This window comes from Papio anubis, chromosome 13, assembly GCF_008728515.1.
Source record: "Papio anubis isolate 15944 chromosome 13, Panubis1.0, whole genome shotgun sequence".
In the NCBI taxonomy this organism is placed as follows: domain Eukaryota; kingdom Metazoa; phylum Chordata; class Mammalia; order Primates; family Cercopithecidae; genus Papio; species Papio anubis.
In genome coordinates, this window is record NC_044988.1 from 66,059,223 (window position 1) to 66,084,051 (window position 24,829).

General features: G+C 50.5%; 1 protein-coding gene across 1 annotated transcript in view; it reads right to left on the reverse strand.

Annotated features, from left to right (window-relative positions):
• Nucleotides 1-24,829, reverse strand: part of SHB (SH2 domain containing adaptor protein B) — a 148,717-nt gene that overhangs the window by 94,685 nt on the left and 29,203 nt on the right. The window contains exon 2 of the mRNA XM_021927365.2: nucleotides 1,304-1,424. Coding sequence (XP_021783057.2) covers nucleotides 1,304-1,424 — 121 coding nt within the window. The remainder of the gene's footprint in view (nucleotides 1-1,303; nucleotides 1,425-24,829) is intronic.

Sequence of the window (24,829 nt, forward strand, 5' to 3'; positions counted from 1 at the left end):
TCTGGCTAAAAATGACCTGAGGAACTTTGGCTTCTTTTGAGACAGGGTCTTCCTCTGTTGCCCAGGTGGGAGTATAGTGGCAAAATCTTGGCTCACTGCAACCTTCGCCTCCCAGGCTCAAACAATCCTTCTGCCTCAGCCTCCCAAGTAGTTGAGACTACAGGCACGTGCCACCATGCCAGGCTAATTTTCTTGTAGTTTTAGTAGAGATGGGGTCTCTACTAATTCAAGAAGGAATCAGGAGAAGGTGCTCAAAGACAGGAATGCCAAAAAAACAAACAAAAACCAGACAAACAATAAGAGGGCCACAGTATCTGTACCCCAAGTCCCCGAATATACAGGGTACCAATTCGAGAGGCCTCCAAAGCCAGGGCAGCCCCAAACTTGCTCCCAGCCACCTTCCTGTACCCTGCAGCACAATGTGCTGATGTGTTGCTGCTCATGGCCCTGCCTGTGTGGGGTCACGGGGGCAGCCCACACAGCTGCTCTTCAGTGTCTGGCCTGCCCTCCCGAACCAGGAGAAGCCACAACAGGGGTTTCTCTTTTGCTTGTGACCTTCCCCCAATCCTGCCTACAAGATAACTGATGTCTGATAACCCTTCACTCCTTAAAGATGCTCCAAGTATTGTATTATTCCAGCTAAAATAGGCCCCCAGGATGCTGTGTACCCAGCCACATTCTTCTTGACTCCACATAATACCTTTGACAAGGTTTTGTCACCAAGGGCCAACAGGCAAACAGCCACTGGGGGAATGTCTCCATGCTTACTGTAACCCTGTCATGTAGACCAGGGTTCTTTATGCTGCTTCCAGCTCCAAAACAAAGATTTCTGGTATGTGATCAGAAATAATTTTGTCTCTACTAGTAATCTAGTAAGCTCTCTCCTACTAAGCAATGAAAGCCAGGTGACCCAGCCTGCTTCCCTTTTTGCCCTGCCTACTAGGAAGCTCCAAGTAAAGTTTTATGTCTCAAATGCTACCTTTCTTCACTCAGAAATTGCTCATAGAACTACTTTTTCTCCCTCTTCTCCCCACTTACTTCTTGGCCCCTACCTCTGGTTAACTGTACGTGATATCCTTGTATTTGGACTATCATGGTGCCCTGCCAGTTTTTTTCCTAATATAGGTGAAACATAAGCAGGTCAACTGTGAGGAAGATTTAATACAGCATTGCCCCCACCTACCAACTTGAAAGCACACACCATGCCCCCACTGAGGCTGGCTGGGGACCACCCAGCAGTGCCCTCACTCCCTTTCTACCCCCTGACCCCAGCCGTGAGCCCCTGTGCTTCAGCTCCGCTTACCTGTCATGATCCTCTGTGCCTCATAGGGCTCCATGTAGCCAGCACTCTCCCCCTTTCCTGCTTTGCTCTTGAGATCATTCTTGGCATCAAAGGGATCTGAGTAGTCATCGGCTATGGTCACCTGCAGGGAGGAAGACGGCAGGTGTGAGTCCACCTTTGGCTTCTTTGTTTCACATCTCTTCACAGCTATGCTTTGGGCCTCAGCTAGATGAGCAAGGAGAGGCAGGGGAGGCAGGAACCAAAGCCGGTGCCCGGACTCAGGGAGCTCCACGTCTCACAGGGGTAAGGAATGGGACCCACGCTGGCAGGGTTCCACTGCGAGGAAGAGCCCTCTGGGCTCGTGCATGTCTGGCCGGCTCTGGGCACAGTGAGGTGAGAACAGAAGGGCATCTGAAACGCACACTAAGCATGGAGGTGAGAACCTGGAGGGCATCCTCAGGGAATGTGAGTTGCTTGGTTTAATGCAATGGAAGTGGAGGAAAAGTTGGAAACAAGATCACAGAAAGCCTAGAAATGCTGACAAGCCCCTGGTGCTGGCTGAGGCACAGAAGAGCTTGTCTAGAGATAATTGGCTCGGCGTTCCATTTCCCCAGACCTGGAACACAACCACGCCTTGGGTCATCAGACAACAATCTGGTGAGATCAATGTACTACAAAGATCACTGTGGCCACAGACAGGCCAAATAAAAACACAAAAGCAGCTCAAGGATCGACAGACAGCCAGGGCCAGAAAGGACACTGAAAGCAACAGACCCAAAGACCCCTCGACAACACATGGGTAAACTGAGGTCCAGCGTGAGCAGAGGCTTGGCCAGATCTTCCACCTCCCAGGGCCCTGCCTGAGCTCCCCGCTTGTCTGTATTCCAGAACACAGCCCCTGCCTCTTCTCCCCAGAGAAAAATTCTACAACTCACAGACAAAGAGTGAGTCACCTGGGGGTCGGGTGGAACTCCCATGAGAACCTTAGTATCTGGGATTCTAACACTTCAGAGACCACCGTTCCAAGTTTTCCCTGGAGAAGAGCAAAAATTCTCGATTGGAGGCTCCAATTAAACATGGCAAGTGTTCCTCCCTTTTTACTTCCTAACCTTTAGGAGGGGCACAGAACCCACCGAATCCACGCCCCTCCTACTTAGCCCCGCTTCATCACAAACTTGCCCTGGGACTTCCCTCTTGCCCTCTTTGGTCACATATCTGGCAAAGGCCAAGCCCTCAGCTCCTCAGCCAGTGCCACCAGCTGCTTCTCTTGGGAGGGGTAGGTTAGCGTTCCTCTCAACCCTTGGGGTTACATGAATTGTTATTTAAATTGTGGGTTTAATTAGAAACCACAGGAGCCTGCTCTCTCTCTCTCAGCTTCTGGAATGTAAGGCATTTGAGGGGCCTGCAAACTCAGGGGAAGGGAAAATCCCCCTTTGTCTGCCTGGTAAATGGCAGCTTGTGGAAGCCATCCTGGCAGGGTGAGCCAGTGACCACCAGCTGCCAGGAATGTGATGCCCGAGAAGGGACAGCAGGCGGCAGCTATGTCCCTGGCAAGTGGCTGGAGGCCAACAGGAGGTTTAGCACACAGCGGTCACTGCTCCCCAAACAAGAGAAGGTCATCAGTGAAGACCAAAGCCCAGAGTGCCCAGCACTGGAGCATCTATGGCTCCCACTGCCCCTACTCCACCGCTTTCTCCGCGGCTGCGGCTCAGTCTGAGTCCCAGGGGGAACCCAGTGGGGGTGGCTTCCAGATGCTGACATTGTAATGGCAGCCTTTCTTGAGACTCACTGAGCTCAAATGACACCAGGCCAGGGAAAGAAGGAGTGGGAGAGAGCTAGGCCTTGCAATGTCTTTCATTTGCTATTTCTACTCTACCATTTGCAGAATACATTAGAGAAAATTATACACGTAAACTGCTGTCAAACAGAATGGTTCAAATGCTGGTCAGGTGCAGGGTTTTGTGTCTCAGAGTTCAAGGGGCCAGACATCCAAATGGAGAAAATGATGTAGCTGCTGCGGAGGACATCTAATTTCATTTCTCTTGTCCCAGACTTCCTCACTGTCTCTCTTCAACATGAACATGCTCCATCTATTCTGCAATAAGGAAGGGAAAAAATATTTCCTCTGCAAAACAAAATCATTTGGGGGGATTTGCTGGTGGGGTGGGAGGGGCAGGTGGGTTGCAGTCTCCATAGTAATCTAGAAATCGCCCTTCCAGCTCTCAGAAGTGCTCTGTAATTTGCAAACATAGAGGTTTGCAGGATATAAACCAAATCTTTGTTTGCCCTGGGACAGGAGTTCTGGAAGGCCTGTGATTCAGCAAGTACTACCTATATTTTCTAATGAAAATGAGATCTGAGCTCAGGCTGTCATGGAGCCGGAGCTGCCTGCTCCACTTACTTCCGTTTCAATAAGAATGTACAAATCCTAAAACCAGGAAAAGCCCCTGGTCTCTGCTGACATATGGTTCCAGTTATACCTGCTGACAGTTGAAAATCCTTCCATTAAAAAAAAAAAAAAAAGTCTAGAATTCTGTTAGTTTAAGAAGCAAATCGGAAAGTTCCTAAAATGTATATTTAATCAATTTGCTTTTGAACTTCAAAGTGAGGTTGGTGGAGGGAAAGAAATTTGAGGTTTGAGCAACCTGAAACCTGGCAAACACTACACTGAACTGTCTGACCTTTCGCAAAATCATGTCCTAGTTTTGGGAATAAAAATTCAACCAGGTGTTAGGAGAGTTGAGCAGGCAGTCAACCAGAATGCCCTGTGAAGTACCACAGGCCCCAGCCACCAGGACTGGGCAGTATGACCACTGTCCACGCTGCCCAGGGCTCACCACCAGTCCAGATGGCCCGGCAGAAGGTTTGTGTGAAGGGTGCTGCTTTTTTGAGCTAAAAGAAAGGGAATGAGTTTTCTCCAGATGTGGGGTTGGATTTCTGATGGGATTGCTTTTGCTTTGCTTTAAAAACTTCCCAGTTAGCGGACAACTCCTGTATATGTAACTGAACAATTCAACCAAAAGGCAGCCAGCCGGGACTCCTCTGCGGGTCAGGCCACCTGGGTCCACAAGAAGCTTTCCTTTGATTTTAGTCTCAGATTGGCAGAGACCTGGCAGCCACAGAGGCAGAGCTGAGCAGTAGCAGAAAAAAAGGCTGCAGAGTGCGACTGCTTAGCCAGTGAGCCACGTCTTCTTTTGTTTGCTTGGCCTCTTGGGAAGAGTGCGAAACCCCTGGCAAGCATCTTTCTTGCTTTCAGACAAAACTACAGACCCCAGGTCAGCCCAAAGCCCCTAAAGGGCTTCCATAAGTTTGTCCTCCTGGAGACCTGATCTAGTCTCCCCTTGTTTTCCACAGGGCCCACTGCAGCCCAGAGGGCAGGGCGTTGTCATAGTCACCTAGCAAACCAGCAGTGGCCTGGGGATGGCCTCTTCATGCCTCCTCTCTGGAACGCACACACTGCTGGGGCCCCTGTGTTTTTATCTTAGGAACTTCACTTTGTGATAGGAAGTAGTCTGCAGCTGTTCATCCCCAAAGGAAAGGACTAGAGGAAGGTGGGTGTTGCCCCTTGGTCACACTTCCCTATGGACTGGTGAGAGTTTTAGTTTCTTTTGTGGGACAGCTGCACTTGTGAGCAGAATTAGGTCCTCTCCACATGCTTTCAGGGGAAATATTCTTTGGTGGAGACACTTACAAGGGTAACTTTGGGCAGAATCCATTAAAATCCCCAAATGCACCTAGTTTGACCCAGCAATTTTACTTCTCAGTATTTATTCCCAAATGTGCACAAGGGTCCATGGGCAAGGATGCTGCCTGAAGTAATAATGAGAAACGACCCGAAACTATTACATCCATCAATAGGGGAACCGCTAAATACATTGTGCTATTTCCATACGATGTAACATTATGCAGCAGGCTGAAAAAAAAAAAAAAGCAGTTGCTCTGTGTGAGCTGGCATAGCACTCCATGACATAGCTCTGAATGGAAAGCAAGCAAGCTGTAGAATAACTACAACATGATACCTACTTATGAAAAACAAAACAGAAACCTGTATCTCTATTAAGTTAAAGAAAGGGTCTGGGAGATGCACACTCCAAACTGACCCCTCTTTGGGGAGGAGGGAAGGACTTGGAATGGGGTGCTTAGGGGAAGTCAAAAGAGACCTACTTCTCTGTAATGCTAAAACATTTTCAAACAAGGAGAACCTATTCATGTACTATATGCAAAACTAAACTTGCTTAAAAGCACTCCTCTTCCACAGGCTATTTTTGGTACAGTAGACAGACAGTTTCCCAAACTTGCCTGAAGGCAGGAATGGCTTGGAACGCTTGTTAAGGAAACAGATTCCTAGCTCCAATAATCTGTATTTTAACAAGCAAGCCAGGTGATCCTTATCAGGAAAGCTTGGGAAACAATAAGCTAGAGCTAGCACCCTTCCCCACCAGTCTAGAGGCAAGCCTCCGGATATTACTCTGGAATTTCACTTTTCCCAGGTATTGCTCAGCCCTGTTCACTGAAGTGAAGCAAGAAGTTTGTGCTAACTGCAGCTCTTTTGCTTTCTTCCCTGGGGGTCAACTGGAGAAAGAGAGGACCCAACGTGCCATCTCCAGGATCTAAGACGTGGAGGAAATGGCAACCTCTCTGCAATCATGTGGGCTGGCTCCAGATTGAGCAATTCGGCCTGTGCAGGGGGAGAGGGCTACCAAAATCTCACAAATCACCACTAAAGAACTTAGTCATGTAACCAAACATCATCTGTTCCCCAATAACCTATGGAAATAAAAATTTAAACAAATGAAAAAAAAAGACTTCTGCCCTGCCACCACCCCGAAAGGGAGGGGGTGAGGGGGTGGCCCAACAGGGATCCTAGCCCTGAGGGTGTGCAAGGCAAGGCTCTCTGTTTGAAACCCACAGCAGCTTTCAGGCCAAGGCCACTTTACTCTCAGCAAACTCACTCCAGGAAGATCACCTGGCTCCAAGAAGGGCTGGTGGCACTGCCAAGAGGAGCCACTGCAGAAATGCAAAGGGAATCTCTGCTGAAATTGTTCAAACCTGCTAAAAAGAATGATGAGGCATGGCCAGGTGTGGTGGCTCACACCTGTAATCCCAGCATTTTGGGAGGCCAAGGCAGGCAGATCACCTGAGGTCAGGAGTTCAAGACCAGCCTGACCAACATGGAGAAACCCCGTCTCTCCTAAAAATACAAAAAAATTAGCTGGGCCTGGTGGTGCATGCCTATAATCCCAGCTACTTGGGAGGCTGAGGCAGGAGAATCACTTGAACCCAGGAGGTAGAGGTTGTGGCAAGCCTGGGCAGTAAGAGCGAAACTCTGTCTCAAAAAAAAAAAAAAAAAGAAAGAAAGAAAGATGAGGCCAGGCATGGTGGCTCATACCTGTAGTCCCAGCACTCTGGGAGGTCGAGGTGGGCAGATAACCTGGGGTCAGGAGTTCGAGACCAAGCCTGGCCAACATATAGTGAAACCCCATCTCTACTAACAAATACAAAAATTAGCTGGGCATGGTGGCACATGCCTGCAGTCCCAGCTACTTGGGAAGCTGAGGCAGAAGAACTGCTTGAACCCGGGAGGTGGAGGTTTCAGTGAGCTGAGATCATGCCACTGCACTCCAGCCTGGGTGACACAGCAAGACTCTATCTCAAAAGAAGGAAAAAAAAAAAAAAAAAGAATGGTGAGAGAGGCAGACAGGCTGCCATCTTCCAGGATTGGGTGGCCCACATTGTCCCTACTGCCCCATGGTCACCCTTAAGTGCCCTGCTGTCTGTGGGACAGCACAGGCCTGTGTCACAAATCACACCACATTTTTAGCCAGCTGAATAATGAGTGTTGAATTACGATGCAGTCAGCACGTCACGTCTGCGCACCCACTACCTTGCTAAGGCAAAGGAGAGAGTGTCTTGCTGGCCGAAGGGTCTCTGTGCTGCTCTCCTCTCCCCGGAAAGTGAGGGGGTAGCACCCCACAAGGCCCCTGATTCTTGCCAGGCCCATGACTTTTGCTCTACTCCAAAGCAAACCGCATATGAATGCACTTGAGAATGTTCTCAATGTTCCCAGACCATTTTCTCAATGATTCACCTTTAAGACTCTACATTAATTTCCTTAACAGTTTGGGGGCCACTAATCTCTTAGAGAATGTGATCATTGATGAAGTTGTGCCTCCCCTCATCACATTACATACACCCACAGAGTGTTGTTGGGCACATCACAGGAAGGTCATGAAGCAAGCCCCCCTGCCTAGGGCCACAGTAAGGAACAGTGCAAATAAGACACTCTCTCCTTTGCCTTAGCAAGGCGGCAGGTGCGCAGACATGACGTGCTGACTGCATCGTAATTCAACACTCATTATTCACCTGGCTAAAAATGCGGTGTGGTGTTTGACACAAACCTGTCATTGGCTGTGTGGGGGTCACTGTGAGAGAATGACAGCCTGGGGCTCTTTGTCTTGGCTTGCCAGGAGCCCTGGCCCTCTCCCCAGCTCTGGGGATCAGGAGGGCTCCTTGAAGGTGGGGACGTGAGGCGGCAGCAGCAGCACAAGTGCCTCTGTCTCCCCTCCGAGGCCTAAAGTCCCAGTCCTCCTTTGGGACCCCCCACCATAACACAGGCCCTGGTGGGCCTGATGTCCACAGGATGGAGGCTCTGTTGCCATGCCAACAAAGATGACATTAAAGAAACAGAGATTTGGGGGTCTGGAGAGGGCTTCAAATAATGATGAGTCTGCTCAGAGAAGAGACAGTGGACAGATGTTCTGTGCAGCCAGGTGATTCAGGAAGGACACTGACGGCCAATAAAGGAACACGCTGCCTGGGAAAGGCAGTTCCTGCTGCTTGGGGTGTCCAAACAGAGGCTCTAAGATGGGCTTCTGTTTTGGGGGGAAGGTCAGCTGACTGGTTGCCACACTCAGTATCTTTCTAGTGCACACACAGTGCAGAGCCCAGACTCAACTTGGACGTAGAGGTCTGAGCTGCCCCAAGCAGAACCCTGGCTTTAAGGACTTGCTAAGTGGGTGGCTGTTTGCAGAACCCCTACCATGGCCGAGACAGGCAGCATTTCCAAAGCCCCAAGGCTGACCAGTGGCAGCTGGGCAGCAGCAGCTGCCCGAGGCTATGTAAATACACAGAAAGGCAGGTGGCAGTGCAGAAAGGATGTGGCCAGGCAGGGACAGTCCAGGCGAGTGAAACTCTGGAACTGGCTCTGCTACACCCTTGCTGGGTAACTCCGGGCAACCTGTTTTCTCTGAGTTTCGGCAGGTCACCTGTGAAGTGGAGCAGGGTGGTTTGCCTTCTCAGCTTCACATAAACGTTGTAAGGAGCAAATAATCAGATGATTCAAGATGTGTCAGTGATTTACAAAGAAAAGGCCATGTCCTTGTTACACAGCAGGTGGCACCTCCAGGACGAAGGCAAGTACAGTGAGGGGCAAAAGCACCTTGAGGCAGGGTCTCTCCCACGAGATGATGAAAATCTGGTAGGGAAGACAAGACAAAGACATGAAAAGAAACCCCCACCAAGGTCCCAGTGATTACTAGGGAAAATGGCTACAATTATGCATGGCAACAGCTGTCCTATTTCTCAACCACGAAAAGGAAAATATTTGTGAATGCTCTTTTTTCCCCCTTTTCATGCTTTAGGTAAGGTTCACGCCCTAGTTGAGGCACCTGGCAAAATGGTGGAGAAGCTCTCGCAACTCTCAAGGCACTTCTGCCTTTGTGCTGGGAGACAGCAGTGTGATCCCTGCCTACGGCCAGCATCCAGGGCCCTGAGGGGTCCACAGCACCAGGTTGTTACACCACTCAGAGATACGGGGACACTCCATGCAGGCACACACAAAAGCACCCACTACTCGCCTCTTCCTGTCCTCGGCTTTGACAATCATCATAGACCAACTCTCCTTATAGGCATGCCAATAAATCATTGCTGACATGGTAAGGAAATTAATTTAGGGAAGATTAATTAGCTACATTCATGCACTCAGCTGCAACTGCTGGAAATCAGACGGTGGGGAGGTTGCTTCTCCACTCCACTTTGGACTGGTTCGCTTTCTACCTTCTAAGATCTGGCTCGCCTCAAAGTTCTAAGCCCCCTCTTGCATCGTGAAGGCCCCTGCCAAGTGCTCCGCCCACACACCTCCAGGGGCAGGGAGCTCATGATGTGGCAACACAGTCCTCTGGGACAGCCATCACCACTAAAGTGGTCTTCCCTACACTGAGCTGAAACATGTCTCCCTGCAGCCACTATCCGTTTTTGTACTGACCTAAGGGTTCTGTCCTAAACACGCCTTTACAGACCTGACAGTGACCTGTCCCACATGTCAGGAGGCTGGGAGTGTGGGGGGTTAAAGTGGTCACCACTGGTCTTTCCAGTCCTGCCCCTCCCACGGCCACAACTGCTTGCATAGACACCTGCAGGCTCCAACTTGTTAGGAAAAACACATTCCAAATTCCAGCCTCTGTCAGCTCCTCTCAAGCCTGCTTGCTCGGTCTCTCTCTCTCCTCTCTGTCTCTCCCCGTCATACACACACAGCCCACTGTCTTCCAGCTTCACCCCCTCAGAGTGAGCTATGGGTCCTGGGTAGGAGGCTGCTGAGAACAGAGCCTGGCTCCACCCTCTGTTTACCCCAGAACCTCAAGTGGTAGAGTCAGGCTTTTCAGCATCTCTCAAGTAGTGGGAGGTTCTATTTTGAACTCAGAAATACCTCAATCCTAGAATTTCTTAAGTGCTTTCAGCCAGGGACTATGGATAGAAAATCCAGCACATCCCTCCTGAGGACAAAACAGCCGGGAAAGGGTCTGCAGCCACTACTGAAAGGATCCCTGGGGGATGGTCTATTCTACTAGATCTCAAACTCTTGTGTGTACATGATTTCTGCAACGACAATCTTACACAGAATCCCAACATGCACCACTGAAGAAAGGGACACCAAGCACAGTCTGAAAACCATTTATCCACTGGGGACAGAAGGCCCTGAGCGGGGATGAACTTAGTAAGGTTAATGCCAGGAACAGGTAACCCAACCCAACCCATGCTTCCGAACTCCTAGGTCCACACAATTTCTTCAATGCCTATACTGGTAACTTTCCTCTTAAAATCATCTTTAAAAATTTCAGAGTATATCCACCACAACTCCCTCACAGAAGAACCTCCCTACCTCCCCTTTCAAGGACCAAGCACCCATTGCTCTGGACAGCTCTCTGTGGGAGGTGGGCTTTGGGCCAGGCTGGGTCCCCGTGGAACCACTGACTGAGCTGCCCCTCATTTTCCCCTGAATTCCTACTTGGCTCTGCTCAGCTCTCCTGCAGACTCCATCAACCTCTGTCCACGTTGCCAGACAGTCCTTCCTCCCAGGCTTCCTGCTCTAGGGTGCATGAGTGCTCCTCTAGGGGCCCGAGGTCACTGTCTAGAAAATGCTCTCAGACCAGCCCTGGTCACGAAGAATAAGAGTAAGATTTTCTTTTTGTTTCTCCTTCAGAGCTGAAGGCTGGAAGGGTAAGGGGAAGGCACTAGTTAAGCCCAGAGTCATGGGTGCCAGATGGTTCCACAAATCATTTAGCTCTCTGTCCTCAGCTTCCTCATCTGTGGAATGAGGATGGGGCAAGGCCTACCTGAGCTAATGCACACGGTGTATTCGGAACAGGGCTGGCACACAGCAAGTGCTCGATGTCAGGTGTGATCATCAGCTCAACACACCAGCCAGCCTGCAGAGTCTGGGTCTTGCCCAGGGTCATCTGGACATCAGAAATCCAGACTATCCCCCTCCCCATGTTGATGAGGAGCCACCAGAGGCTCCAAGTAGACAAGTGACACAGCAGAACACTCCTGAGCGGGTGACAGAACCAGACTCCCACCAAATTCCAACCATGAGAGGACCTATGTCATCTGTTGAACTAGGTATTTATAGCATGCCTCCCAAACTCGCTTTAGACAGTGTAATTCGAGGCATTTTTCTGCTTCTCATAGGCACAGCCTGTTGGTCCCCCACTCCCTTCCCAAGAAAGGATCAGGAATGCCCGCGAGGCTTTCTCACGGTAACGTAAGGCTCTGTACAGTAAGAATAACTTCCAGTGTGCTCACAGGAAAAGTATGTAAAAGCAAAACAGCAGCGCCTGTGAGCCAAAGGCCTTTCCTGTGCAACGTGGTACCTTTCAAAGCCAGGCGTCCGTGCCCCAGCCAAGGCCCGGGAGTCACCAAGTGCACCCTCTCTCTTGTGTGTGCTTCCTGTGCTCAAAGCCGAGGTTAAAGGGGAGAAAGAGCCCAGACCTGGAAGAGCACAAGATCGGGCGAGCACAGTGCGTTTTAATGATCAGCTGCAGAGGCGCAGGAACCTGCACCAAGTGAAGGATCATTTCTCTCCGAATGGGGCCCATTAGGATGACTCATGCACATTTCCCACAGGGGAGCTAAAAGGCTTGGCCAGGCCCCTTTAAGGCACAAGTAGCACTAAACAGCTGCTCTCCCCAAGAGTCACTCTCTCTTTATTGAGGATACGCACCATCAGCCACAATTACCAGCCCCGTGTCTCAGGGCTTCCAATTATATTCCGCTTAACACCAGGTGCTCCATAAATGCTGATTCATTTTTAAAAATAATGCTGTATCGTCCAGCAACCAAGTCTTGATGAACTCTTTCTCCTGTGCCATCATTTAGGTTGGGAAACCATCCCTGCACCTCACAGGCCTGTTTCTCACATGTACTCGGAGCTTTCTAATGTACAGGAAAGTTACTGTGGCTAGGGCTTTGCGATGTCAAGCAGGTCTGTGATTGTGCACATCGCTGTTCAGTCCGATCACCTCGTTCCTCCACGTGCCAGGCAATGGCCTCCTCCCCCTGCTCTTGCATTGCTTCCAGGTTCCCAGGGGAGATGGGCATTACTCAGTTCACCTCCCCAAGGAGGGCTGGCATGTGCTAGGCAGGGGGAGTAAATGCCTGGGTGAAGGGCCCTTCCCACCCTGCCCTGAATTGCAGCTATGTGTAGGCCTGTCTGCTTCCACTCCACCGGGAAGGCAGGTTCTGGAGCTCTGTTTCCTTTTTATTACAATATAGCACCTGGTGCACAGCAGGGCCCCAGCAAGGTGTGCTGGGCTGAAACCAGGGGCAGGGCAGGGCGGGGCCTCCACAGTGGTGGATTCTGGGCCCTGAGCTCCAACGCTTCCAGGTTTCTCATCAGCTACGGAGCTCTACCTTCTCTAAGCCTGAGCCCTCTCACTTCCCTGGGAAAACATCTTCATTCTGCGGTGCGGGAGAAGCTGAGTCAATGAACCAAGGGATACACAGTGCCTGGCACATTATGCTGGCAGAGGCAAGGGCACTAGAGAACACAGAAAAGACGCTGCTCTTATCCTCTAGAGGCCACAGGCCATGCCTCTTAGTCTGGGGAACTTGAAGCAGGCACTCAAATGCAAGTGGTTGATCTGGGAGGAGACACTTACCGGGGACAGGGAAAATGGGCCTGAGAAGGGTATCAGGAAAGCTGGGTTACTAAGCCAGCTACCCACACTGGGCAACTGGAGCTTGATCTGATAGAGGAAACTCTGGGAAACCATGCACAACCCACCCCTCAGAATTACCTTACCAAGAGTGAGGGAGCTGGGGGTCAGGCACCAACTCCTGGGAGCTCCTGGTGTAGGCAGAGCACCTATTCCCATTCCTATGTTCTCGAAAAGCCCTCGGGCACAGAGCTGTGGCTGAGTCAGCTGGAGAAGGCCAGACTGGGGAGGCAGAAAAGACAGGGTGGGGTCTTGACAGCAACTGCTGCCCAGGGCAGGGGGCACCTCCTGGAGAGGGATGGAGCTGAGCCAAGAGATCTCTTCTGGTACGTTTACCCAGCTGAAGCAACGGTACTGTGCAGGGCTCCCATCTGCGTGGTTCCTAACCTGGATCTCATGTCCCATCTCCCACCCAGGGTTTGAAACAAATAACGGCTTTGCAAATGCATCGGAGACTGCACAGAATAACAGGAGTCCCCCAGAAGCCACCTCCCTAGTACAGCCTGCCTCCCCTCCCAAAGCCCAAGTATCATTTTCTCCTGGTCTAGGGCCCTATCCCAGGACTAAGCAGGCACCTCCCTGAGGAAGTACATGGACAAAACCAAATGGGGACCCTACGGGCCTCTTTAGACCCTGCAAAGGCCTGCAACATCAGCCTGGCAGCTTCAAGGAGGACCCAGAGCTGTTGTGCCAATAATGGATGGGCTCATGCACCCCATGATACCAATGAAGGCCTCAGGGGCAAGTCCATGTGGTCCAGGCCATAGTCCCTCATGACTGGCTAGTGGTAAATCAGAACACCACGGTGTGCCCATTTCATCACCCTGCAGCTGGGATGCTGGAAACCCAGGCTTGCTCACAACCCTACACACAAAGAAGCAAGCCACCTTCAGTGATGCCCTTCCTGACTGCCTCTAAAACCAATCTCCTCCTTTGTGCAAATATGGCTCAGGCCACACCAGAATTGCGGAAGAGGAACTCCAGCCAGAGGCCTATGGCACCTCTAACCCGGCAAGGCCAGCTCCAGAGCAGAGTGAGTTAGCTGAGGAAACATACTAACAGCCAGTGAAAGAAGTTAAGGTGTCTATTTATTCATTAAAACAAAATCCTTTTTGGCATCTCAGCAATTGACAAAATCAGGTCTCAAAACAGTACTTATAAAGGGATTCTATTTTTCTAAAATATAACATCAAAGAAATGTGTTTATAGCCATAGAAAAAGGACCAGTAAGAAATGAAGGCAATACAGCACACACAGAAGCACGCTCTCTGCCTCCCTGGTCACCTGCCATTCCACAGAGTGGTGGGGTGAGGGGAGCACCTTGCCCGCTGCTCCTCTCTGATCAAGCCCTCCAGGGCCAGGGCATGAACGAGTGGACACAGGACCACTGAGCTTCCCAGGCCCAGGGAACCCTCCTTGCTCCTGGAGCCTCCCCTTCATGGCCCTGGACCCCTTACTGCATCCTAGCCAGATGCCTATTTGTAAACATGTAAATGATTCTATTCTACCACAGCCTTTGCCTTGAAATCTCCACCAGGCCCAAAGCGTTCAACACCAAGTGGTCCAATCAACTCTGCCCAGCTCCAGCCTGGCATAAAGGGGTGCGAGTAAATGCTAGGGGAGTCAATGAGCAAATGAATCTAGGGAGTCTATGGGGCCATTTCTCTCCAGGGCAAAGCCAGAAGTCCTTGCCAATAAGAGACAATTCATACAACAGTATAGACAAGCAAGGTTTTACTCAAGTGCTTGCCCATTTTCTGACTGCATGACCTTGGGCAACTTACATGACATACTTGATCTCTCTGTGCTTCCATTTCCTTATTTATGAAATGAGAATAATACTAAGACCTACCTTCATGGGGTTGCTATGAGATTTTTTTAAAATTTATTTTTATTTTATTTTTTTATTTTTTGAGATAGAGTCTCACTCTGTTGCCCAGGGTGAAGTGCAATGGTGTGACCTAGGCTCACTGCAACCTCCCCCTCCCGGGTTCAAGCAATTCTCTCACCTCTGCCTCCCGAGTAGCTGGGACTACAGGTATGCGCCACCACGTCCGGCCAATTTTTGTATTTTTAGTAGAGACGGGGTTTCACCATGTTGGCAAGGCTGGTCTCAAACTCCTGACCTCAAGTGATATGCCCACCTCGGCCTCCCAAAGTACTGGGATTACAGGTGTGAGCCATCACACCCAGCCTGCTATGAGATTTAAATGACTTAGTATTTGTCAGATGCTCAGACCAATATGCATGGTAAGCACCGTTTAAGTATTTGGTAAATAATACATACACATTTGCACAGCATCTGCCACTGCACCTAGATGTGCATATGCATGCGTGTACACAAGCAGGTCTGCCCACACTCCCGTGTGCTTCAGCACAACAGCTCGTACTGCAATTGGTTTTCTCCACATCACTGCGAGATGGATGGGGTGCACTCTCATAGCCAGTGGGGAAAGGGAAAAGGGCTGCAGTCTGCCCTAAACCACAAAGTCCAGTGAGGGCATGACCAGCAGCTGTGGCCAATGGACCCAGCTATCTGGCTGGACCCAGCTATCACACCAGCTGCTGCTCCCAGTCAGAAAGCAAAGGCCCGCCCACCAAAGTCCACACAGGTCTGGCCTGGGGCGGGGGACCCCAGTTCCATTAGTCCTGGACCATGTTTACAACTTCCCCCCTCAGAGATGTTGAGCCCCCAGAGCACACACTCTGTAGACAACACAGCAAAATGAGCCCAGATAAACACCAGCTGCCCACCTCCTTCCTCCAGGTTTATAAGAGGCCTCACCGCTGCGATTCCTCCCACTTTGCGGCTTTCTCTAACTCATGCTTCCTCACAGAGGGCTGCAGAGAGCGGAGGAAATGCTTGAAGTCCTGCATAACGTGGATTTTAAGAGGCCTGGCCCAATGCACTTTATTTCTGGGGTTAAGAACATTAGGTTCTTATTTTTAAATGCCAGTATATCAGGGACTGACATTTATAGTTTCCAGGGCTAGTTTCACAGGTGAGTGGCCTGTACAGTCACAAAGGCCTCTGCACTCGGTTTAACATCCTGCCATCACCATTTGGAAATTCTTAATAATTTTTAAATAAGGGGCCTCACATTCTTATTTTTTGTGGGATGGGCCGTGTAAATTATGTAGCTGATCTTGATGACCCCTCCCCAAACACCAACATCCAGAAGTTTCCATGGGGAGCTTGAGGCCCAGACTGTAATCCCCTCCCCTTGCCAGCAGGGCACCATTAGCTAAGTCATTCTATCAGTTCCTCAATTTCCCTATCTGTAGAATGGGTAGAGTGGGTTGTTAGGGCCAGAATCCTGGATTTCATGGACCACTATACAAAGAAGTTATACAAACAAAAAAAAAGAAGGGGAAAGACAAGATTACGAACACTAAAAGAACCCAACTACCATCTGTCCTCACACATATTTTATGAAGGAAAGGGCTGGGCACGGTGGCTCATGCCTTTAACCCCAGCACTTTGGGAGGCCAAGGCAGGCAGATCACGAGGTCACGAGATTGAGACCATCACGGCCAACCATGGTGAAACTCCATCTCTACTAAAAATACAAAAATTAGCTGGGTGTGGTGGCATGCGCTTGTAAACCCAGCTACTTGGGACACTGAGGCAGGAGAATCGCTTGAACCCGGGAGGCAGAGGTTGCAGTGAGCCCAGATCTCACCACTGCACTCCAGCCTGGTGACAGAGAGAGACTATATACCAAAAAAACAAAAACGAAAACAAACAAAAAAAAAGTGAAGACAATAACAATCTAACAGTAAAAAGATAAAAAGGAAATTGAGAATAAAGGATAGTCCTTTAAGGTGATTAAGTTTAGCTTCATAAGAAGTCCCCTAACCGTCCATTTTTCTAATTTCACTGAAGATCACCATGCTTTCTGCAGAAGCATTACCTCAGGTGGGTGTTTCAGTCCTCTGAGTATTACTTTAGAAACCAAGCCTTCCTACAGGTGTCAATGGTCTGGTGTGCACGTTATTGCTTAAGAGCACTGACTTTTTCAGACCCTCTTCCCACCCTGTATCCCTTCTGCTTTAAGGGCACATCTGAGACCACCACGGGGGCTGGTCCATGAAACACCAACACAGCACTTGACAACAGCTGTGTGAACTGGGCCCAGAATGGCCCTTATTTATTAATGCACATTGTAAAATCCCCTTCCAAATGGAAAGTCATAAATCACCTGCCACTGGAAACACTCTATCCTGAAAGGGAGGCAAAGGTATCTTGAACTGAATCCCAGACTTACCCATTTCAAAAGAGCAAACTTTGATCCACTGCTGCTGAGTAAATCAAGTGATGGGGAGGCAGGCCCCTTGTTGACAACTTGGCTATTACAAGACACCTCAACCTACCACCCAGCTTTCTCTCTTCACCCACTTCCCTGTGAAGATCTGGGCCAGGCAGGACTCACGGGGACTGAGTCCTAGAGCCTGGGATCCTCCAGTGCCAGGGCCCGAGAACCTCGGACCAGACCCTCCAAGAGCCTGAGTGTTCTAGAGGACTAGAACTCGCAGGAGGCTGAGGGACGACACGTACAGTGGGGGCACCGCCTAGACAGCGCCTTCGCTACAAGCCAGGCTCTTGGCTCTGTGCTTTCACGTTCACCGTCGTACTTCATCCTTCCTCATCACCTCATTTTCAGATGAGAAAACCGAAGCTCAGAAGTGTCTAGGAACCCTGCCAAGGCCTCAGAGCACAGAAGGCTGTGTAGGTTTCAACCCAGGCCAGCATCACCCCAAAGCTCTGGCCCTCCTGGGCCACCCACAGCCTGTTGTATGAGTTTCTAAGTCCAGGCTCCTTCTGGGCAGCAGAAAGAGATCTCTGAAGGGAAGTTTGACAGGAAGAAGCAGCAGCTTTGAAAACTTGGCTCAGCTGCGCCAACCGTGAGCAAAGGCCACCTGACAACTCCCTTAAGTCAGCTGAGTGCTGGAAGTCTCCCTTCCCCTTCCTCAGCTGCCCTGTGACTCCGGCACACCTGCAACCTGCCCTGCCCGGGCCACACCTGGGGAAGCAGTGCTTCCGCCTGCAGCCTTTGAGGCCTGGCTTCCAGCTCTCCTCTCCCTCCACCCTATACGAGCCGTATCCTTCCTGCCTGGGGGATCCTACTTCCCCACATACCAAAACCAGTGCAATGTGGCAGAGTCCTTGTCTTCAAGTTACACAGAATGAACACCAGTGTTGTTCTGAAGTTGTCCCTAGGGAGAGGCCCCGGACCCCATCACCAAACCTCTGCACATGGAAGCATATCCATGCCAGGTACGGGAGGGAATGAGAGCCAGAAGGGAAACGTGCTTCCCTAGTAAGAGTGAGCCCTGGTACTGGGCCCAGCATGCACTAAGTACTAAGTGCTAAACTATGCTGGCTGTTGTTATTTTCAAAGATGACTGTAAAGAAAACCTGATTTTTCTCATCAGAACTAGCAAAAAAAGTGAATTTTATGGTAGAGGTGGTTCCGTTTTCATCTGGTTAGCGTGAGATCAGCTGAATTAGAAAACCAAGCATCCACAATGCAGTGAGGACTGGACGATCTAAGGATAGGCGGCGGCCCTCAGGGTCAGCATGGTCAGCCTGCAATCACAGCCCAGATGCCCCATCGGAGCAGGTGCTGGCTCCGATGGGGCATCTGGGAATAATTTAAAGCCGTGCTTTCCTAAGATAAAAGTGAGCACCCCATCACCTCTATGGGTGCCCCATCATGCCCATTTCTCAGGGATAACACCAGTGACTGGGGCCAGCCAATTTGGGGAGGGGACCCTTCCAACCCACAGATCCCAGAAATATGTACTTCTTGGAGACATTTAAACCAATACCCCAGCTGCTGTGGTGGCTCATGACGGTAGAAGCTGGGAGGATCACTTGAGCCCCCAAGTTCGAGACCAGCCTGGGGGAGACCCTGCCTCTACAAAAAATAAAAATAAAAATTAATCCAACGCCTCAGTTGACCAATCATTTCGGAAGGGCTTGGAGAGGGTCCACCTGAGTGGTCTCATTACACTCCCCCTCCCCATATTTTTGTCATGCCCATCCTCTGATTAGTGGGCAACAGGATGAAACAGGTGGTCCTGAGTTTCCCATCTATCCTGGGTCCCACAACTAGAGCTGTCACAACCCCAGCCTCTCCATAACTCTCAGTCTTATGGACTGGCTCACGCTTGGTGAATAAGGCAGGAAGGGCTCTCGAAGCTGTCCACGGCCTTTCCTATCCAGGAAAAATCTGCTGTAAAATCCTGACACCCTCCCCAGCACCACCTCCTGGATTTAAGAAGAGGGAGGTGGCTTGGGTTTTAAAAAGAAAACTGGATTCCCATTCATGAATTACCCACACCGAGGGCACGTAACAGGTAAAACGGGTTCTGCCATTGATGAATGAGCTCGGATAATAATGGGGCTCACCCTTCGCCATTAAAAATATTAACCTCATTCCTGGCCCAGCGATGTCATAAACCCAGGGCCCCTGAAGCTCTCTCACGGCGACACTTCCCATCTACCTGGTGAGGGAGTTCAGTGTGCACCTTTCACCCTGCGGGCAAGCCCTTTGGGAAGTGTGCTAACACCCCACATAAAACCAAATGCAGGTAGACAGGAGGAAGAAATAATGTAATAACTTGCCACCTGTATGCAAGAATTCAGAGGCCTCCACTGCCTTGGACTTTATGAAAGTGATGCAGTGCTCGTGTGGTCTAACACAGCTTCCCACAGCCAACCTGACCACAGGCTGCATGGACAGTGATATGATGTTATGATCCACCACCAGAGAGGAGACTGTCTCTCTCCACTCTGCACAAACCAGAGGACCAATAGAGAATCATGTCCAGCTCCAGGCCCTATACTTTATGTTTTCTGTTTGTCCGTTTGTTTGTTTTTTTTGAGACGCAGTCTCACTCTGTCGCCCAAGCTGGAGTGCAATGGCGCAATCTCAGCTCACTGCAACCTCTGCCTCCCGGGTTCAAGTAATTCTCCTGCCTCAGCCTCCTGAGTAGCTAGGATTACAGGTGTGCACCACCATGCCCAGCTATTTTTTGTATTTTTAGCAGAGATGGGGTTTCACCATGTTGGTCAGACTGGTCTAGAACTCCTGGCCTCAGGTGATCCAACCACCTCGGCCTCCCAAAGTGCTGGGATTATAGGCATGAGCCACCGCATCCAGCCTGGGCCTTGTACTTTAATTAAGGAGCGGTCACCAGAATGATAAAGAGCCGGGACTCTCCTCCACGTCTCATGGGCATAATTGAAGGGACCAAGGGGTATCTACTAGAGAAGATTCAGGGGTGTCTGTTGGGGGCATGCAAGACAGTGGTCAACCCCTAGCACAGGATGCAGGCGTGTTCTGTGGGATCAGAGGGCAGAATGAGAACCAACCAGTAGAAGTTCTCAAAAAAATTTCAACTCAATTTTAGGAAGAATGATCAAAGAGCTATTCAAAGTTTAACAGGGTATTTTGGGAGGTAGTGAGCTCCCTGCCACAGACGACCTCAAGCAGAAGCGGGTTGAGCACCTGGCAAGGAGGACCTAGACTGAGATCCTTTGCCACTAGAAACTCTATGGTCCTCCTGAGATTTTTATGGTACCCTAAAGCATAGGACTGGGGATAGGGGAGTCAGTGTTGAAGAGACTGGTCTAACCTTAAAAAACTGCATCCCTCCCTCTCACTTCCATAGGCTGCTCAGTGGGAGAGGTTCTCCACCTCTTTCCCCAGCGGCGTGTGAAAGGTTGGGTGCCGTGGGAGAAGCACAGAATCACATCCTGAAATTCAGCAATGCCCATGGTGGGGTAGGTATTGGGGACAGAAGGACAAAGCTCAGTCAGTGTCTACCTTCAACAAGAGGATAGTCAAGGGAGAGGTCAGCAACCCTCTTCTTTAAATTACCATACAGAAAATATTTTAGGTTCCTGAGGGTCACACAGTACTCCTGGTTTAGTCCAGTGGTTCTCAACATAGCTGCACATCAGAAAAAGCTCCTGGGGATCTTTAACAATGCACCCATGCCTGAATGTGGCCCCCAGAAATCCTGTTTTAAGTGGCCCAAGGTGGGGCCTGGGATTAGTATTTCTAAAAGCTCCCCTAGGAGCTTGGATACAATCCATGCAAGACTGAGAATCACTGGTCTCCAGCAGAAACAGGCTCGGGTAAAACCTCAGCATAATCCCCAGTGGTTTCCCAAACCCAGCAAGGGGAAGTGACTCGCTCAAGGTCATACAGTGAGTCAAGAAGCAAAGAATCTGAGCCCAGGATCTTCTCCCTGCAGCACTGAGGCACAGACAGGCCCGAATTCCTGTTCCAGAGCTCGGGACACCAGGGCCTTCATGTTCAAGCCCTGCTGCCCCAGAAGGTGAAGACCTCAGAGAAACACCAGCCACACTCGCCTCGACGCACTCTAACGTATGGGGCACTGCCCTCTCTCCAGACCAGACCTCAGTGACTTAGAACTAACAGGGGAATGAATTTCCAAAACAGCCACTTTTTAACGAAAATTGCTAACAGTTTATTAGCATCTGGGAGGAACAAAAGAGTGCTGTAAAAACTGCATTTCTTCAGTCCTAACAAGCACAGCCACAGGAAACTCTTTACCAATGACACCACTAAAGACTTGCCAAAACGTGCCGCTGCCCAGAGCTCTGCCCATGCAGGACTTGGGCACAAGGAACCCCCAGAGCCCTTGGGAATGTTGCAAGAGCTTGGCTGAGGCTGGGCGGCCACTGGCGGTGATGATCTCAACGTCTACAGAGCAAACGCGCTCCGACAGACAGGGCAGACCCAGGCATCCCCCGCCCAGCAGAAGCTCTGCTGGTGGAGGTAACTGGAGAGTCTGTGAGCCCCAGACCCTCTGTTCTCTCCATTGAGCCACGGGACAGTGAGGGACTTGAGAGAGCAAGGATGGCACAAGCACAATGATAATACAAAAAATACTGGGAGCAGCTACCAGGGACTATGCTCAGTTCTTTTATTACAACATCCCTAAGGATTTGATTTTCATATTGTCCCCATTCTACAGATGAAAAAAACCGAGGCATGGGGTGGCTGGATAACATGTCCAAGGTCACCAAAGCAGTAAGTTGCAGAGCCGTGATTCAAAGTCGGGTGCTGTCTCTTAATGTTATGCTCAACAGACTTAGAAGTGACTCTACTGTGAAACTCCTCCCTGCAGAGATGGCAAAACAGACCGAGAGAGAGCAAGGGGCTGGTACAGGACCACGCAGCACAGGAGCTGCGGTAAAAGCAGTTCTGTGTATTGCCCTGTAGACAGCCTGGCTTTGGGCCCTACGAGGCTGACACAACTCCCTCTCCTCCTAGAGAAGAGTCCTGCCACCTCCTTATGACACAACAGCGGGCTCAAATAAGAGAACTGGAGAAAGAGATGGCATACAGGGCTCTTGTCAGCAGTCTGTGTAAAGTACCAACTGCTGGAGTACTCCACGTCATTTAGAAACTTCCTATCTCACCTCCACATAGGTCCATGGTCCACGGGGCTGTGAGCTTGTTTCCAACACATGCCCCCACTGCCCGCTCCAGTCACACGCAGAGTCACCAGCCCCCAGCTTCCCCAGCGGGTCTTTGCCCATACTGTGCCCTCCTTCTCTCTTCTCTGATCACTGCACGTTCAAATTCTATCTAACCTCAAATGCTTGGCACATGAGAACATGAGCTCTAGAGTGAGATCTGGGTTCAAATCCACACCATGTCACCTTGAGAAGCTTGCTCAACTTCTCTGGGCGTTTCTTCACTATAAAGTGGGGATGGTAACAGAGTCCACCTCAGTGCTTGGCAACGGGAGGGGCTCAACTATGTGTCATTATCATCGATTCAGCCCCCATGTACCATTCTGAGGCCCCCCACCTCTGCCAGAAGTGAGCCTCTCTCCTCTGAGCCCTGCGGTTCTGTCTGCTCCTCCATTCAGCCTCCCTGGGCTGGTCCTGTGCTGGGCTCTGGAACACAGAGTAGAAGCAGTGGTCCTTCCAGCAGGAGCCACAGGCTTACTGGGAGACAGCCACAGGCTCACAAATAGCCATGACACAAGGTGGCTGGGCTAGAAGAGGAGCTAAAAAGTGACATTTCACATTCTGTCACACTCTAACAAGATTTTTTTTTTTAATCTGGCTCTCTTCCTACTGACTAAAAGTGGTTTAACTAACTCCTGACACATTGTCTAAGAGTTTTTAAAAGTCAGGCCAAACTCTATTTGGAGAACTCCAAACAGCACCCAGAATCTTCCCCTAGCCCTGCTTTACAGCCTGGGTCTGGCTGTCTGGCTCTGCCCTCCCCACCCCAAATCCCATGCATGTGTGCCTCAGCCCAGACATTCTATGCAGGCCAGAGCTCAGCAGCACACAAGAGGCGGGGTGCACAGGCACCAGGCGTGGTCAGGTTAGGCATGGGGGACCTCCAGACTTAGGAGTGCCACAAGGCAGGCCCTGTTCTATCACAAAAGCAATGGACCTGGGAGCCCCAGGAACCAACACTCTCCACCTGTGCACTGTACGGTTCATAAAACACATCTGTGTCTGTCACTATCCCTTCCCAAATACCCAGGGAGTCATCTTACCATGATTACTAAGACCCCCCCCCACCCCAAACTGGAGACTCTGGGATAGGGCCTGTGTTCACTTTTTTTGGTCCCTGAATCTAATGCAGGACCTGGCACACAGTAAGGTACTGAGTAGATGAAAAAATATATTTTACAAATGAGGAAACTGGCTCAGAGAGGTTAAGAAATGTGCTCAAGGTCACACAGCAAAGGAAAGCAGTGGGTCTGCCTGACTCCCAGACTCCCTCTTGCCCCAGCCCAGTGCCTCCTTCCCCAGGACACAGGGATGCAGCCCACTCTGCCCCCACTCGGGTCACAGGCCAGCCCAGCTTCCCAGGCCAACCGATGAGCTGCCTGGGCATACAGGAGGCCACGGGGGGTGGGGCAGGGAGAAACTGGGGTTGGGAAGCGACAGTGGGCAGGGGCCACCCCCCAGAAAGGTATCAAGGAGAAGTGGGGAAAGGCAGATGGAACCCTGGAGAGGGAGTGTCTGCCAAAGAGAACAAAGGCAGGAACGGAGCGGGCGGGATCGGGAGCCCGAGGAAGTGAGGAGATGGAAGTTTTTTGAGATAGACTGTCAGCCATGAAGAAAAACATGTTTCTGAACTCCTGAAGCTTATCAGGTGGGGCTGGCGGGCGGACGTGACAGCCCAGGACACTACACTACACAAAAGGGATGGCCAGAGAACATTTTCTTCCCTAGAAAAATGTGGATAATATATAGTTGGGATGGTGAAAAGCATCCTTAAGATAAAGTGCCCTGTCAGATACTGCTGTCAGGCCTTTAAGCCTCCAATGTCATCTCCGAACAAAAAAAAACCTAAAGAAAAAACCACTTTTGTGATTTATCATTACATCTAAACAAGAAGAAAACTGACAAAATGGGATCTTTTGCAAAAAAGTGCATTTTGAACGATAAGCACAAGAGAAAGCCTAGGGCAAGACTTTACAGCGTCATGGGAACTGCTCAGTCATTAACCCATATGTGCTACTGCGACTTCAAGTTTGCAAGATCCAAAGCGGGTCATGGCTCTGGGGCCAAGCATGCCCATCCCATTTTGTGGCAAAGGAGTATGCGAATGAATGGATTCCAAGATTCTGGATTTTACTGCCCTTGGCGCCTCCCTGTGGGCCCAGTCCCTGCCATCTACAGAGCAGAGGTCACAAAGCCATGACAAGGTCCTGTTGTAATCCTGCTTCCTGAACAACCTCTTTAACTTGACCACACAACCGCAGTAAAATATGTAGCAAGGGGGTCATCCGGAAACAGCCCTGATGTAAGAAGTACCTCAGGGAAGCTCAGCTCCCTCATGAGTCCAGGCCAGGCTGGCCAGGCCTGCCATCCCCTCCTGCCTCAGCAAGGGCAGCGGCTGGTCCAGTAGGCCACAGGCCTCTGGGGCAACTCGCAGCCGGAGCTCGAGGGGAGAGGAGGAGGAATCCCATCAAATGGCCTCTCCACGAGAGTCTGGTGGCCCATACCCTGCCCTCCACTAATCCCTGGGCCCCAGTC